General features: G+C 63.0%; 1 protein-coding gene across 1 annotated transcript; it reads left to right on the plus strand.

Annotated features, from left to right (window-relative positions):
- Window positions 1-5,464: 5,464 nt before the first annotated feature.
- COCSUDRAFT_55429 (hypothetical protein) lies at window positions 5,465-8,668 on the plus strand (the record flags this gene model as incomplete). The annotated part of the gene is made up of 2 exons (XM_005651908.1): window positions 5,465-5,695; window positions 8,453-8,668. 2 exons carry the CDS (start codon window positions 5,465-5,467, stop codon window positions 8,666-8,668), a joined length of 447 nt encoding a protein of 148 aa, XP_005651965.1.
- Window positions 8,669-16,768: the final 8,100 nt, after the last annotated feature.

The raw sequence follows: 16,768 nt of genomic DNA on the forward strand, positions 1-16,768 counted from the left end.
GCAGCACTCGCGGCGTTCACCCGGCGGCCCGCACCAGACACCCTTCTGGCATGGCAGGATGCCCACCAGCTTCTGCAGGGCCTCAATGTGGAGGCAGCTAAGGGGGCAGCACTCCAGGCTGGGATCGTATGGCAGTTCTACGGTGAGCAGTCCACCTTCTGGTTCCACCACCTGGCCCGGGAGCGGCAGGGCCGCACAGAGTTGATGGCCCTCAGGACAGGTCCAGCCCCTGACAGCCCACGGGTTGTCCTGGATCACCCAGCCGGCAGGGATCGGGGCGGCGCGGTGCTGCGGGAGTACTACAGTGGCGACGAAGCGGCAGGCCTCTTCGCGGCGCAGCCGGTGTCGCTGGCAGCCCAGGATGAGCTGCTGCGGGCAGTGGACAAGCGTTTGTCCCCTCAGGCAGCTGCAGCGGCAGAAGGAGAGCGCGGTGATGGCAGCGTGTCGGTCGCAGAGCTGGAGACTGCCCTCCGGAGCCTGCCGCGCGGCAAGGCACCGGGCTTGGATGGCCTGCCATATGAGTTCTACCTGCGCTTCTGGCCTGTGGTAGGGCTGGAGCTGGCAGGGATGCTGCAGGAAGCTTTCGGCGGCGGCGGGGAAGCGGCGCTGCCGCCACCGCTGACGCAGGGGCGTATCACTCTCTTGTACAAGGGGAAGGGGGCAGACAGGGAGTCTCCAGCCAGCTACAGGCCCATCACGTTGCTCAACACCGACTACAAGCTCGCGGCGCGGGCGATCGCCAGCCGGATCGGGCCGCTGCTGAATCAGGTGGTGGATGCCACACAGACAGGCTTCCTGCCTAAGCGCTGGGCGGGGGACAACGTGCTGGCACACCTGGAGGAGATCAGCTACCTGGAGGCCACACACCAGCCAGGCGTGCAGGTCTTCCTGGACTTCGAGAAGGCCTTCGATCGCCTTGACAGGGCCTGGATTGAGCGGTGCATGGCTGCGGTGGGCTTCGGGCCCGGTGTGCAGCGGTGGGTGCACATTCTGCACTCCGGCACGCCCGCGCGAGTGGCCTTCAACGGCTGGCACACCGATGCCTTCCCGGTGGCCTCCGGCGTCTTCCAGGGAAGCCCCCTCTCGCCGCTGCTGTTTGTGCTTGCCGCGCAGCCGATGGCCGCGCATGCCAGGATGCTTGCAGGCCAGCTAGCTTTCCAGCCCATCAGACTGCCTTCAGGGGAGCCAGCACCAGTCATGCACCAGCATGCGGACGACACCAGCGTGCACGCGCGGACTCCCCGGGATGCTCAGATCGTGCTGGGGGCCAGCGTGGGCCTCCACTGCGCAGCCACAGGAGCCAGGCTGCAGCGCAGCAAGAGCCAGGCCCTAGGGCTTGGCAGCCTCAGCCATCTCGCCGGGCCCGATCCAGTCACGGGGGTCACCTTCGCGGCTTCGAGCGACGGCGTCAAGCACCTGGGCATTCCCTTGTCCACCCAGCCAGCTGCAGCTGCCACAGCCCTATACACAGCCATCATTTTTTTTTTTTTTTTTATTTTTAAAGGGGGAGCCCCCGCTATTACATGGGTGCCAATCGCACGCTTCCCAGCACGCATGCAATAGGATATTTGGGGAAACCTGTCAGAGTTGGGGCACGCAGAGCACTCCCGCAGGAGGATAATGCGATACCTAAGAGAAGCGCAAGCATGAAGGCATACCACAGAAAGGCAACAGAAAGGCTCCTAGCGATGGACATGTCCCAAGCACCAGAGGGTAACCTCATCCCCAGAGGCGCACTCCAGCCCGCTGGCAACGCAACACCGCTGAGGTGACGTTGGAGGACCCACGGGGCAGGTCTAGGGCTCTTGCAGCTGGAAGCAGGGGTCACAGCAAAGCAGGCAATCATCAATCACTGGCAGGCAATTACGGATGTGCGGGCAACCAGTGGTGGAACAGACATGAAAGGCACGTCAATACGGTCGGCCGACAGGGATAGAACAGGATCGCGTTCGGACCCATTACCACTAGGGGCCGCTCGGGGCTAGCAAGGGGACCCTAAACTATGCCTCAATCTGCCAGCAAGGTGGGGCACAAGCAAACGGTGGCATATGGGAGATTTGAAGCCGGAAATGAGGCGAAAAACAGGTAGGCTGGCGAGAACTCGACCAGATACACACACCCAACCACATCGGAGGCGGGGATAGGTAGGAGGCATCATGTCCAAGGTCCTAGACACCCGCTCAGGTTCAAAGGTGGATACTGGGGTTGGAAACCCTAAACCCTTCAGATAGCCTTCAATGAACTACTGTGAATGGTGAGGAGGACAGACACTAAGGCAAAAGGCCACGGATGACAGCCATCATTGAGAAGGTGGAGGCCCGCATCGCCCGCTGGTCCGGCTTCAGACTCAGCCTGCTGGGCCGAGCGTACGTCGCAAAACAGGTGCTGGCCTCCATGGTCACCTACCATGCCACCTTCATACCGGTGCCACAAGACTTGCTACAGAGGCTCTGCAGAGCCATCCACACTTTCGTCGCGGCGAACCGGCCGGTGACCCCTGGCGCAGCGGCGGCGCTGTTCCCAAGCAAGGACGTCTGCTTCCGCGCGGCCGCACACGGCGGCATCGCGCTGGTGGACATCAGGGCCCAGATCCTGGCTCTCCAGGCCAAGGTGGTGGGCAGGCTGTTGGAGCCGGAGCAGCTGGCCTGGAAGGCCTACTTCGACCACTGGCTGTACAGGAGCACAGCCTGGCTGGCAGCGCAGGAACCCGGCACGGTGTCAGCGCGGCGGCAGCACATCTGGCAGCTGGGAAGATTCCTGCTCTTCTCCACCTTCGCAGCGAAGCATGTGGAGGCCCCGCAGCGCGTACGGCAGTACCTGCATGCCTACCAGCAGCTGCGGCCCCATCACCTGCGGAAGCCGGAAGCGATCGGCTACGACGCAGTCATGGGTGAGCCACTGTTCTTCAACAGGCAGCTCACGGATGCAGTCAGGCAGCCCTTTGCCTGGGAGGACTGGGCCAGGCTTGGCCTGGTCAGGATCAGCCACCTGCGCGATGTCGTGCGCGGCCCGGAGCATCCGGTTCGGATGGTGCGAGAGCGCGTGCCCATCCTTCTGGCTGCCTTGCCAGCAGCCTGGAGAGCGCTAATCCAGGTGCAGCCACCGGCCGCTATGTGGTGCGCATCTCCGGACCCGTCGGATCGCCGCGTCTGGTCTCGCACAGCCGAAGGTAGCACCTACTTCCTCAGCCACACAGTAAGCAGCACAGGAGCCCTTGTGCCAATGGACGGAGGCGTTGCAGCCATGCACGCCTTCCTTCCTCCGGCCGCGCAGCCTGCATTGGTTCAGCACTGGGACATCACCAGGCCCTGGCATCCACGCAGCGGCACACGTCAGCAGCGCCAGCACGCGGAACAGCTGCACCCAGAGCAGCACCTGCAGGTGGAGCAGCAGACAGGGGAGCAGTTGGAGTGGGAGCAGCAGCTGCCGGAGCCACCGCCACCACCGCCGCCCACACTATACTTCTTTGGCCTCTGGGGATCCCAGGTACAGGACCCTCAGGCTTGGGGGCTCGGCACGCGGCCGGCACATGAGTTTGTGGTGAGGGAGGCCACCGCGCGGCGACAGGTGCTTCACAGGATCAGCAAGGGGGAGGCCAGCCCGGCGGGCCCGCTGCGACCAGCCATCTGGGCTGATACCACAGATGATCAGCGCAGCGGCCTTCGGGCGCTCGAGGCGCGATGGGAGGCCAGGGCTGCAGCTGCTGGTACTGCGTCGCAGGTCTTAGGCAAGAGGCCTCGAGGGCAGCCTGATCCCTCCTCCTGGGCGATCTGGATGGCTGCGCCGCAGCCACGTCCGGTTCCGCTGCGGGACCGCGGCGGGCCTGCACGCGCGCCAGCGGGCCCTTCACCAGTGCCACAGGGAGCAGATGTCACTGTTGATCCTGCTGCTGCTGTCACAGCAGACCCATCAGCACCTTGGGCTCATGTGTGGCAAGTGGTGCACGCTTCCCATCTGGACCGGCGGCAGCGCGTGACAGCGTGGAGGCTGCTGCATGGCCAGCTCTTCGTCGGCGGCTTCTCGCGTCACGTCCACCGCGCCGATCCCGCCGGTCACGTTTGCCCGCATCCGAGCTGTGCAGGTCAGCTGGCCACACTCACCCATGTCTTCATCATCTGCCCTCTCGCCGCCGGGGTGTGGGACTGGTTCGCAGCGACATGGGCCGCGGTGACCGGAGACGACGCGCCACCGCGCAGCGCCTACCTTCTTCTCGCCGATGACACCAGGATCTGGGGACCGCCGCGGCAGCTCAGGCAGCTCTGGGATCGCCTGCGGCTCGCTACGATCTGTCAGCTGTGGGCAGCATATCAGCGCGGCCGCCACCAGCCAGATGCGGCGGCGATCACCCCCGGAGCGGTTGCGGCTCGCATCCTGTCTTCCTGCAAGAAGGCCCTGCTTGCCGATTGGCGGCTCGCGACCGTCAACGTCCGGCAGACAGCAGGTGTGCTCAGCGACTGGCTTCGCGGACGCGACCCGATGATCACCAGGGAGCAGTTCGCGGCGCGATGGTGCCACCGCGCGGTCCTCTGCGCGCTTGAGGAGCTGCCGGGCGCGCAACCTGTCATCCGAGCTGTGCAGGTCAGCTGGCCACACTCACCCATGTCTTCATCATCTGCCCTCTCGCCGCCGGGGTGTGGGACTGGTTCGCAGCGACATGGGCCGCGGTGACTGGAGACGACGCGCCACCGCGCAGCGCCGACCTTCTTCTCGCCGATGACACCAGGATCTGGGGACCGCCGCAGCAGCTCAGGCAGCTCTGGGATCGCCTGCGGCTCGCTACGATCTGTCAGCTGTGGGCAGCATATCAGCGCGGCCGCCACCAGCCAGATACGGCGGCGATCACCCCCGGAGCGGTTGCGGCTCGCATCCTGTCTTCCTGCAAGAAGGCCCTGCTTGCCGATTGGCGGCTCGCGACCGTCAACGTCCGGCAGACAGCAGGTGTGCTCAGCGACTGGCTTCGCGGACGCGACCCGATGATCACCAGGGAGCAGTTCGCGGCGCGATGGTGCCACCGCGCGGTCCTCTGCGCGCTGGAGGAGCTGCCGGGCGCGCAACCTGTCATCCACTGGAGTGCCCAGCATCCCGTGCCGCTTCCAGCGTGACGCTTCCGATCCACCATTCACTGTACCCAGCCGGCCACGGCTATAACTTGGCTATCTGTATGACCATGCTCTCATTTGGCCTTCTGCCATGACACCCGCTCGTGTCGATTCTTGTGTTGAACTCACACCCTCTCTTAGGGGGGCCTTTGCGATAGGTGCTCTGGGCACCTGGGCGCTAAGAGCCTTCGTCATACCATAGTCAGGCACGGATAACTCACCTTTCACCAGTCCCGATCCCACCCCGGCAAAGCCCGGCCTGTCGTTCCTTGTCTGAGACCCCTTTTTGCCTTAGAGCCCTGGGACCACAGATTGCCTACCAGACGCTTTGCGCCTCTCCTACTTCTAACCTTTGCCAGCGCGGAATGGGGCTCCGAGTCACGTGCTTCCACTGGTCGAGGGACCTGTCGAGCTCGGCCCAACACGGCCCCGGGGGTGCCTCCTTCACCCCTGGGGCACTGGCCTCGCCATCCAGTGCCGGTGGCCTCGCCCACCACCGGACGTGTTTGCGCGGCTCACCCCTTGGGTATCCCTCGGCCAGACGGATCCATCGTGCGCCCCGCTACCTGTGGAGTACCGTGCTGGAGAGCTGGAGCGTTGGCGCGAGCTTACAGAAGACCACCCTGCCCAGGGCTTTAGGCTATCAATAGTTTTCCAGTGATCCTCCGATGTTTCTGTCTCACCAGCAGCCCCAACAATCCCCGTGGCTAACCCGAACTGCGCCAGCATGCCCGCCCTACCTTCCAACCTTCATGTCATCCGTGGCCTTTTGCCTTAGTGTCTGTCCTCCTCACCATTCACAGTAGTTCATTGAAGGCTATCTCAAGGGTTTAGGGTTTCCAACCCCAGTATCCACCCTTGAACCTGAGCGGGTGTCTAGGACCTTGGACATGATGCCTCCTGTCTATCCCCGCCTCCGATGTGGTGGGTGTGTGTATCTGGTCGAGTTCTCGCCAGCCTACCTGTTTTTCGCCTCATTTGCGGCTTCATATCTCCCATATGCCACCGTTTGCTTGTGCCCCACCTTGCTGGCAGATTGAGGCATAGTTTAGGGTCACATTGCCAGCCCCGAGCGGCCCCTAGTGGTAATGGGTCCGAACGCGATCCTGTTCTATCCCTGTCGGCCAACCATATAAACGTGCCTTTCATGTCTGTTCCACCACTGGTTGCCCGCACATCCATAACTGCCTACCAGTGATTGATGATTGCCTGCTTTGCTGTGACCCCTGCCTCCAGCTGCAAGCCCTAGGCTTGCCCCGTGGGTCCTCCAACGTCACCTCAGCGGTGTTGCGTTGCCGGCGGGCTGGAGTGCGCCTCTGGGGATGAGGTTACCCTCTGGTGCTTGGGACATGTCCATCGCTAGGCGCCTTTCTGTTGCCTTTCTGTGGTATGCCTTCATGCTTGCGCTTCTCTTCGGTATCGCCTTATCCTCCTGCGGGAGTGCTCTGCGTGCCCCAACTCTCACAGGTTTCCCCAAATATCCTATTGCATGCGTGCTGGGAAGCGTGCGATTGGCACCTATGTAATAGCGGGGGCTCCCCCTTAAAAAAAAAAAAAAAAAAAAAAGACCACCCTGCCCAGGGCTTTAGGCTATCAATAGTTTTCCAGTGATCCTCCGATGTTTCTGTCTCACCAGCAGCCCCAACAATCCCCTTGGCCTGTCATCCGTGGCCTTCTGCCTTAGTGTCTGTCCTCCTCACCATTCACAGTAGTTCATTGAAGGCTATCTGAAGGGTTTAGGGTTTCCAACCCCAGTATCCACCCTTGAACCTGAGCGGGTGTCTAGGACCTTGGACATGATGCCTCCTGCCTATCCCCGCCTCCAATGTGGTGGGTGTGTGTATCTGGTCGAGTTCTCGCCAGCCTACCTGTTTTTCGCCTCATTTGCGGCTTCATATCTCCCATATGCCACCGTTTGCTTGTGCCCCACCTTGCTGGCAGATTGAGGCATAGTTTAGGGTCACATTGCCAGCCCCGAGCGGCACCTAGTGGTAATGGGTCCGAACGCGATCCTGTTCCATCCCTGTCGGCCAACCGTATAAACGTGCCTTTCATGTCTGTTCCACCACTGGTTGCCCGCACATCCATAATTGCCTGCCAGTGATTGATGATTGCCTGCTTTGCTGTGACCCCTGCCTCCAGCTGCAAGCCCTAGGCTTGCCCCGTGGGTCCTCCAACGTCACCTCAGCGGTGTTGCGTTGCCGGCGGGCTGGAGTGCGCCTCTGGGGATGAGGTTACCCTCTGGTGCTTGGGACATGTCCATCGCTAGGAGCCTTTCTGTTGCCTTTCTGTGGTATGCCTTCATGCTTGCGCTTCTCTTTTTTTTTTTTTTTTTTTTTTTAAGGGGGAGCCCCCGCTATTACATAGGTGCCAATCGCACGCTTCCCAGCACGCATGCAATAGGATATTTGGGGAAACCTGTGAGAGTTGGGGCACGCAGAGCACTCCCGCAGGAGGATAAGGCGATACCGAAGAGAAGCGCAAGCATGAAGGCATACCACAGAAAGGCAACAGAAAGGCGCCTAGCGATGGACATGTCCCAAGCACCAGAGGGTAACCTCATCCCCAGAGGCGCACTCCAGCCCGCCGGCAACGCAACACCGCTGAGGTGACGTTGGAGGACCCACGGGGCAAGACTAGGGCTTGCAGCTGGAGGCAGGGGTCACAGCAAAGCAGGCAATCATCAATCACTGGCAGGCAATTATGGATGTGCGGGCAACCAGTGGTGGAACAGACATGAAAGGCACGTTTATACGGTTGGCCGACAGGGATGGAACAGGATCGCGTTCGGACCCATTACCACTAGGTGCCGCTCGGGGCTGGCAATGTGACCCTAAACTATGCCTCAATCTGCCAGCAAGGTGGGGCACAAGCAAACGGTGGCATATGGGAGATATGAAGCCGCAAATGAGGCGAAAAACAGGTAGGCTGGCGAGAACTCGACCAGATACACACACCCACCACATCGGAGGCGGGGATAGACAGGAGGCATCATGTCCAAGGTCCTAGACACCCGCTCAGGTTCAAGGGTGGATACTGGGGTTGGAAACCCTAAACCCTTGAGATAGCCTTCAATGAACTACTGTGAATGGTGAGGAGGACAGACACTAAGGCAAAAGGCCACGGATGACATGAAGGTTGGAAGGTAGGGCGGGCATGCTGGCGCAGTTCGGGTTAGCCACGGGGATTGTTGGGGCTGCTGGTGAGACAGAAACATCGGAGGATCACTGGAAAACTATTGATAGCCTAAAGCCCTGGGCAGGGTGGTCTTCTGTAAGCTCGCGCCAACGCTCCAGCTCTCCGGCACGGTACTCCACAGGTAGCGGGGCGCACGATGGATCCGTCTGGCCGAGGGATACCCAAGGGGTGAGCCGCGCAAACACGTCCGGTGGTGGGCGAGGCCACCGGCACTGGATGGCGAGGCCAGTGCCCCAGGGGTGAAGGAGGCACCCCCGGGGCCGTGTTGGGCCGAGCTCGACAGGTCCCTCGACCAGTGGAAGCACGTGACTCGGAGCCCCATTCCGCGCTGGCAAAGGTTAGAAGTAGGAGAGGCGCAAAGCGTCTGGTAGGCAATCTGTGGTCCCAGGGCTCTAAGGCAAAAAGGGGTCTCAGACAAGGAACGACAGGCCGGGCTTTGCCGGGGTGGGATCGGGACTGGTGAAAGGTGAGTTATCCGTGCCTGACTATGGTATGACGAAGGCTCTTAGCGCCCAGGTGCCCAGAGCACCTATCGCAAAGGCCCCCCTAAGAGAGGGTGTGAGTTCAACACAAGAATCGACACGAGCGGGTGTCATGGCAGAAGGCCAAATGAGAGCATGGTCATACAGATAGCCAAGTTATAGCCGTGGCCGGCTGGGTACAGTGAATGGTGGATCGGAAGCGTCACGCTGGAAGCGGCACGGGATGCTGGGCACTCCAGTGGATGACAGGTTGCGCGCCCGGCAGCTCCTCCAGCGCGCAGAGGACCGCGCGGTGGCACCATCGCGCCGCGAACTGCTCCCTGGTGATCATCGGGTCGCGTCCGCGAAGCCAGTCGCTGAGCACACCTGCTGTCTGCCGGACGTTGACGGTCGCGAGCCGCCAATCGGCAAGCAGGGCCTTCTTGCAGGAAGACAGGATGCGAGCCGCAACCGCTCCGGGGGTGATCGCCGCCGTATCTGGCTGGTGGCGGCCGCGCTGATATGCTGCCCACAGCTGACAGATCGTAGCGAGCCGCAGGCGATCCCAGAGCTGCCTGAGCTGCCGCGGCGGTCCCCAGATCCTGGTGTCATCGGCGAGAAGAAGGTAGGCGCTGCGCGGTGGCGCGTCGTCTCCGGTCACCGCGGCCCATGTCGCTGCGAACCAGTCCCACACCCCGGCGGCGAGAGGGCAGATGATGAAGACATGGGTGAGTGTGGCCAGCTGACCTGCACAGCTCGGATGCGGGCAAACGTGACCGGCGGGATCGGCGCGGTGGACGTGACGCGAGAAGCCGCCGACGAAGAGCTGGCCATGCAGCAGCCTCCACGCTGTCACGCGCTGCCGCCGGTCCAGATGGGAAGCGTGCACCACTTGCCACACATGAGCCCAAGGTGCTGATGGGTCTGCTGTGACAGCAGCAGCAGGATCAACAGTGACATCTGCTCCCTGTGGCACTGGTGAAGGGCCCGCTGGCGCGCCCGCAGGCCCGCCGCGGTCCCGCAGCGGAACCGGACGTGGCTGCGGCGCAGCCATCCAGATCGCCCAGGAGGAGGGATCAGGCTGCCCTCGAGGCCTCTTGCCTAAGACCTGCGACGCGGTACCAGCAGCTGCAGCCCTGGCCTCCCATCGCGCCTCGAGCGCCCGAAGGCCGCTGCGCTGATCATCTGTGGTATCAGCCCAGATGGCTGGTCGCAGCGGGCCCGCCGGGCTGGCCTCCCCCTTGCTGATCCTGTGAAGCACCTGTCGCCGCGCGGTGGCCTCCCTCACTACAAACTCATGTGCCGGCCGCGTGCCGAGCCCCCAAGCCTGAGGGTCCTGTACCTGGGATCCCCAGAGGCCAAAGAAGTATAGTGTGGGCGGCGGTGGTGGCGGTGGCTCTGGCAGCTGCTGCTCCCACTCCAGCTGCTCCCTTGGCTGCTGCTCCCCTGTCTGCTGCTCCACCTGCAGGTGCTGCTCTGGGTGCAGCTGCTCCGCGTGCTGGCGCTGCTGACGTGTGCCGCTGCGTGGATGCCAGGGCCTGGTGATGTCCCAGTGCTGAACCAATGCAGGCTGCGCGGCCGGAGGAAGGAATGCGTGCATGGATGCAACGCCTCCTTCCACTGGCACAAGGGCTCCTGTGCTGCTTACTGTGTGGCTGAGAAGGTAGGTGCTACCTTCGGCTGTGCGAGACCAGACTCGGCGATCCGACGGGTCCGGCAATGCGCACCACATAGCGGCCGGTGGCTGCACCTGAATGAGCGCTCTCCAGGCTGCTGGCAAGGCAGCCAGGAGGATGGGCACGCGCTCTCGCACCACCCGATCCGGATGCTCCGGGCCGCGCACGACATCGCGCAGGTGGCTGATCCTGACCAGGCCAAGCCTGGCCCAGTCCTCCCAGGCAAAGGGCTGCCTGACTGCATCTGTGAGCTGCCTGTTGAAGAACAGTGGCTCACCCATGACTGCGTCGTAGCCGATCGCTTCCGGCTTCTGCAGGTGATGGGGCCGCAGCTGCTGGTAGGCATGCAGGTACTGCCGGACGCGCTGCGGGGCCTCCACATGCTTCGCTGCAAAGGTGGAGAAGAGCAGGAATCTTCCCAGCTGCCAGATGTGCTGCCGCCGCGCTGACACCGTGCCGGGTTCCTGCGCTGCCAGCCAGGCTGTGCTCCTGTACAGCCAGTGGTCGAAGTAGGCCTTCCAGGCCAGCTGCTCCGGCTCCAACAGCCTGCCCACCACCTTGGCCTGGAGAGCCAGGATCTGGGCCCTGATGTCCACCAGCGCGATGCCGCCGTGTGCGGGCGCGCGGAAGCAGACCTCCTTGCCTGGGAACAGCGCCGCCGCTGCGCCAGGGGTCACCGGCCGGTTCGCCGCGACAAAAGTGTGGATGGCTCTGCAGAGCCTCTGTAGCAAGTCCTGTGGCACCGGTATGAAGGTGGCATGGTAGGTGACCATGGAGGCCAGCACCTGTTTTGCGACGTACGCTCGGCCCAGCAGGCTGAGTCTGAAGCCGGACCAGCGGGCGATGCGGGCCTCCACCTTCTCAATGATGGCTGTGTATAGGGCTGTGGCAGCTGCAGCTGCCTGAGTGGACAAGGGAATGCCCAGGTGCTTGACGCCGTCGCCCGAAGCCGCGAAGGTGACTCCTGTGACTGGATCAGGCCCGGCGAGATGGCTGAGGCTGCCAAGCCCTATGGCCTGGCTCTTGCTGCGCTGCAGCCTGGCTCCTGTGGCTGCGCAGTGGAGGCCCACGCTGGCCCCCAGCACGATCTGAGCATCCCGGGGAGTCCGCGCGTGCACGCTGGTGTCGTCCGCATGCTGGTGCATGACTGGTGCTGGCTCCCCTGAAGGCAGTCTGATGGGCTGGAAAGCTAGCTGGCCTGCAAGCATCCTGGCATGCGCGGCCATCGGCTGCGCGGCAAGCACAAACAGCAGCGGCGAGAGGGGGCTTCCCTGGAAGACGCCGGAGGCCACCGGGAAGGCATCGGTGTGCCAGCCGTTGAAGGCCACTCGCGCGGTCGTGCCGGAGTGCAGAATGTGCACCCACCGCTGCACACCGGGCCCGAAGCCCACCGCATCCATGCACCGCTCAATCCAGGCCCTGTCAAGGCGATCGAAGGCCTTCTCGAAGTCCAAGAAGACCTGCACGCCTGGCTGGTGTGTGTCCTCCAGGTAGCTGATCTCCTCCAGGTGTGCCAGCACGTTGTCCCCCGCCCAGCGCTTAGGCAGGAAGCCTGTCTGTGTGGCATCCACCACCTGATTCAGCAGCGGCCCGATCCGGCTGGCGATCGCCCGCGCCGCGAGCTTGTAGTCGGTGTTGAGCAACGTGATGGGCCTGTAGCTGGCTGGAGACTCCCTGTCTGCCCCCTTCCCCTTGTACAAGAGAGTGATACGCCCCTGCGTCAGCGGTGGCGGCAGCGCCGCTTCCCTGCCGCCGCCGAAAGCTTCCTGCAGCATCCCTGCCAGCTCCAGCCCTGCCACAGGCCAGAAGCGCAGGTAGAACTCATATGGCAGGCCATCCAAGCCCGGTGCCCTGCCGCGCGGCAGGCTCCGGAGGGCAGTCTCCAGCTCTGCGACCGACACGCTGCCGTCACCGCGCTCTCCTTCTGCCGCTGCAGCTGCCTGGGGGGACAAACGCTTGTCCACTGCCTGCAGCAGCTCATCCTGGGCTGCCAGCGACACCGGCTGCGCCGCGAAGAGGCCTGCCGCTTCGTCGCCGCTGTAGTACTCCCGCAGCACCGCGCCGCCCCGATCCCTGCCGGCTGGGTGATCCAGGACAACCCGTGGGCTGTCAGGGGCTGGACCTGTCCTGAGGGCCATCAACTCTGTGCGGCCCTGCCGCTCCCGGGCCAGGTGGTGGAACCAGAAGGTGGACTGCTCACCGTAGAACTGCCATACGATCCCAGCCTGGAGTGCTGCCCCCTTAGCTGCCTCCACATTGAGGCCCTGCAGAAGGTGGTGGGCATCCTGCCATGCCAGAAGGGTGTCTGGTGCGGGCCGCCGGGTGAACGCCGCAAGCGCTGCGCGGCTGTCAGACTCCAGAGCCCGCTGAGAGGCCCGGCGCTCCGCTGCGAGAGCCCAAGAACGCTGCATGGCCATATCCTTGACCTGCCTCTTCAACTCCACCCACCTGCTGCCCTGCGTGACGCCCTCTCCGAGCGGGTGCGCGGCAAGATATTCCGGAATCGCTGCCGTAACGCGATCGCAGAATGGCTCATCGTCCAGAAGATGAAGGGGCAGCCTCCAGGCTGCAGAGCCATACAGTGTGCTGGCTGGAGCTGTAAGGCTCAGGCTGACCCCCAGGTGGTCTCCTGGATAACCAAGAACCTGCCCGATCGCTCGCGGCTCCCGGCTGACCCGCGCCCGCAGCGTCTCCGAGACCAGCCAGCGGTCGAGCCGGGCAGCTGACTGACCTGTGGTGGCAACGTGGGTGAAGGCACGACTGCTGGGGTTGAGGTCACGCCAGACATCGTAGAGCTGATGCTCAGTCTCCACGAGCCGCAGGCCGGTCCAATATCCCTGCGTCCGCTGACCGGGCTGCCCGGCGGCCATGTCCTGCTGGCCTGCAATGCAGTTGAAGTCCCCTCCCACCAGAAGGCAACGTGCTGCTGGCAGGCTGGGCAGCAGCTCCTGTGTGTAATACTGCTGTCGCTCCGCTGCGGCCGCAGGCGCGTACACGGAAGCTACCGTGTAGGGCTGGCCACAAAAAGTGAAATCCACTAGTAGGGTGCGTCCGGTGGTGCTGCAGTGACGCACCGTGATGGCTGCTGTGGAGGCTGTGGGTCTTAGTAAGACCGCTACGCCGCGTGACTGGGAGGTGAAGTGGCACCAAAACGCGGGCCCGCTCCAATTGCAGCGAAGCCCGGCAGGCCCCTCCTGCGCCCATGCTGTCCCCTCCTCTGTAGAGCTGTGGTGGGTCTCCTGAAGGAGGATTATGTCCCACCTGTCGCGCTCCAGAAGGTTGAAGAGGCAGCGCCTCTTGTCTCTGTCCCTGAGGCCGTTGACGTTGAGGCTGAGAAGGCGCAGGGAGGGCGATCGAGAGCGAGTCATGGCTGCGAGGGCCGCCGTGCCGGCGGGCCCCCACTGCGAATGCTCCTGGAAATCCTGTGCTCTACCCGCTGCCGCTCCTGCTGTTGCCCCTGCTGCTGTAGCCACCACTCTGTAGGCTGATGCCGCGTACGCGCTGAGCGCCACGGAGCCGGCAGCCCCGCTAGTGCGACCTGCGCCGCACGCTGCGCTGCGCGCGCTGCGGCTGCTCGCGACTCAAAGCCCGGCGGGACGGTGGGCCTCCCCTGCTGACGTGCAATGGGTGCTGCTGGGACCTCTGCCGGCTGCGCTAGGTCCTCCGGTGTCAGAGCCGGCAAGCCGTAGGAGTCGTCCGGCAAGCTGTCTGCTCCATGGATGCGACGCAGAGCATCGCAGAGGAGCTGGTGCCGCAGCTCCCTATCTGCTGGTGCATCCCCTCCCGACACGAGCGCGAGTGGTGCATCGCTGTGCAGCCGGCGAATCGCTGCCGCGCTGTCTGCAGGGGAGAAGTGTGTATGCCCTGCTAGCCACTCCAGGCACTCCTCGATACGCTCATCCGGGACGCCGCTGAGGTCCAGGTGCGGAGGGCGGCGGTGAGCCGTCTGGGGTGGATCCTCGGTATGAGGCAGATCCCAATCCATGGGGGTGGCTGCACCTGTATCGCGCACGCGCGATATCCTGCGTCGCAACTCTCGCTGCGGCACCGAGTATGCCTGTGTCTCCCACTCCATCGGTACCGGCGACGGTGGCGGCGGCGGCGTGTCTTCCTCCATGTCTCTCAGTGCCTGTCTAGCAGCAGGGAAGACCTGTGCACTTCGCGGAGGGGTGCAGTCCATCGGAGTAAGCGGCTGCGTGTCTCCAGCGGGGCGAAATCGCGGGCCTAATCGCGCTACACTGATGGAGCCAGACGCACCCAGGCCAGAGCGGTCGCCACCAGGCGCGCGGCTGGCTTGTACGCGGGCCTCCAGCTGCTGCAACTGGGCACTGGGTGCTGGCTGTATCGGCTGCGCCGCGGCTGCGGTGCGCGTGTGGGCCTGCGCAGCGCGCTGCCGCTGACGGATCGGTCGAGGCCCTGAGCGGCGCGACGGCTCCGGAGCTGAGCGCTGAGACTGGAAGGAGGATGGCTGGCTGGGCTGCCGCAGCTGCCCCGGCCGCGTGATATTGATCCGGGTGTCACCGTCGATGAAGAACCGCTTTGGTAAGCGGCCCAAGTGCCGGTCCTCATCCGGCGTCTGGATGTATGCAAGGCACGCATTCCCGTTGCCGACGCCATGGGTGCCCACTGCCAACGGTCCTGGCAGGTCGCCGAGGAATTCGCCGCGAACAACGTATGTGTCCCTGGGGCAGCCAGTACAGTCCAGAAGGGTCTGAGTGAGACCCGTTCTGCAGTACTCGTACGGCAGCCCGTGGATGATGATGCAGGTGTGCTGGCAGTGGAACCGCCCAGCAGTGAGTTGCACCGGCACCGCTACGTCTCCGCTGCCCGGCACTGCACGCAGCCGGACAAGCTGGTCCTCCGCTGCCGCATGCCGCGCCGCAGCTGCTGCCGGGACCGTGTCAAACCAGAGCTCCACGCAGCTGTCAGCTGCGCCGGGCGATCCTCGCTGCTTGACTCCCCCGACATGCGGCGCGAAGTGAGCGATTACTCCTCTGGTGACCTTTAGCTCCAGCTGCATGCGCTCCGGGCTGCCATAAGGAACCTCCTCCTGCAGCTCAAGCTGGCCCAAGGCAGCCAGTAGGAGTGGCTCGCTGTCCCCCCACCGGTCTGGCCGCGGCCGGAGAAGCCTTGGCCGGGGAGTGCTCAACGCATGGGCATCCAGGGCTCTCTGAGGCTCCAACTGCCATGACTTGATAGTCTGCATCGTGCTGATCAGGCTGGCCAGGTGGGGGACCCAAGTTGCTGGGCAACTGCTGCTGCTGCTGCTGTGCTCCTCTCTACTACCTTGTGCTCCCCTGTGCTGATTGCTCCTGCTGATTAGCTCTTTAGGGCGTCCACCGTCCGCCGAGGAGGTCTTGGGGCCTTGTTCAAGAGCTGTGGCAGCTCCCTACTAAAGGCCTTGAAAACCCCTCGGGAAGCCTACAAAAGAGGCTCGTGTGACCTCTTCCCCTGCCCCTATTTCCTCCCCGCACTCTTCCTCCCGTGTGACACTTCCCTCCTGCCCCTGAACCCTGTTTAGCTACCACTGGTTGTCAGTATGTGGAATGGTTTGGTGGCTGAAATGCATAAAGTACAGGCACAACTGTTTCAAGAATTCAGGAGAACAACATCGAATCCCATAATATGTGTCCCGCAGCGAGTAACCGTGGGGATAGTGGAAAAGTGTTAGTCGCTAGTGTAGAGTGAGGAAGGTGGCTGTGCGCATCTGGTCCAGTGGAGCTTTAGGATTTAGGATTTAAACTGCTGGGATTGTGAAACATAATGATGCATCAACACGCCGATCCGGCTGACTGGCTATGAAGGTAGGTCACGATAAGAAGTCGAGAGCAGCACACCCACCGAGTGCACAGGTGGGGATAGGCAGGAGGCATGAGTGTTCAAAATCCTAGACACCCGCTCATGGTGGTGCACATGAGACAACTCACAAGCACTGGATTAGGGACAACATACTGGCCCATCTTGAGGAGATCAGCTACTCGACAGTCACCCAGCAGCCAGGCGTCCTGGTGTTCCTGACGGCCTTCCACTGTTTCGACAGGGCCTGGGTCGAGCGGTGCAGCACTTGGCTTCGGGCCTGGCGCGTAGTGCTCTGTGCACCTCTTTTTTTTTTTTTTTTTTTTTTTAAAGGGGAAGCCCCCGCTATTACACAGGTGCCAGTCGCACGCTTCCCAGCACGCATGCAATAGGATATTTGGGGAAACCTGTCAGAGTTGGGGCACGCAGAGCACTCCCGCAGGAGGATAATGCGATACTTAAGAGAAGCGCAAGCATGAAGGCATATCACAGAAAGGCAACAGAAAGGCTCCTAGCGATGGACATGTCCCAAGCACCA

Source organism: Coccomyxa subellipsoidea (genome assembly GCF_000258705.1).
Source record: "Coccomyxa subellipsoidea C-169, whole genome shotgun sequence".
Taxonomy (NCBI): Eukaryota; Viridiplantae; Chlorophyta; class Trebouxiophyceae; family Coccomyxaceae; genus Coccomyxa; species Coccomyxa subellipsoidea.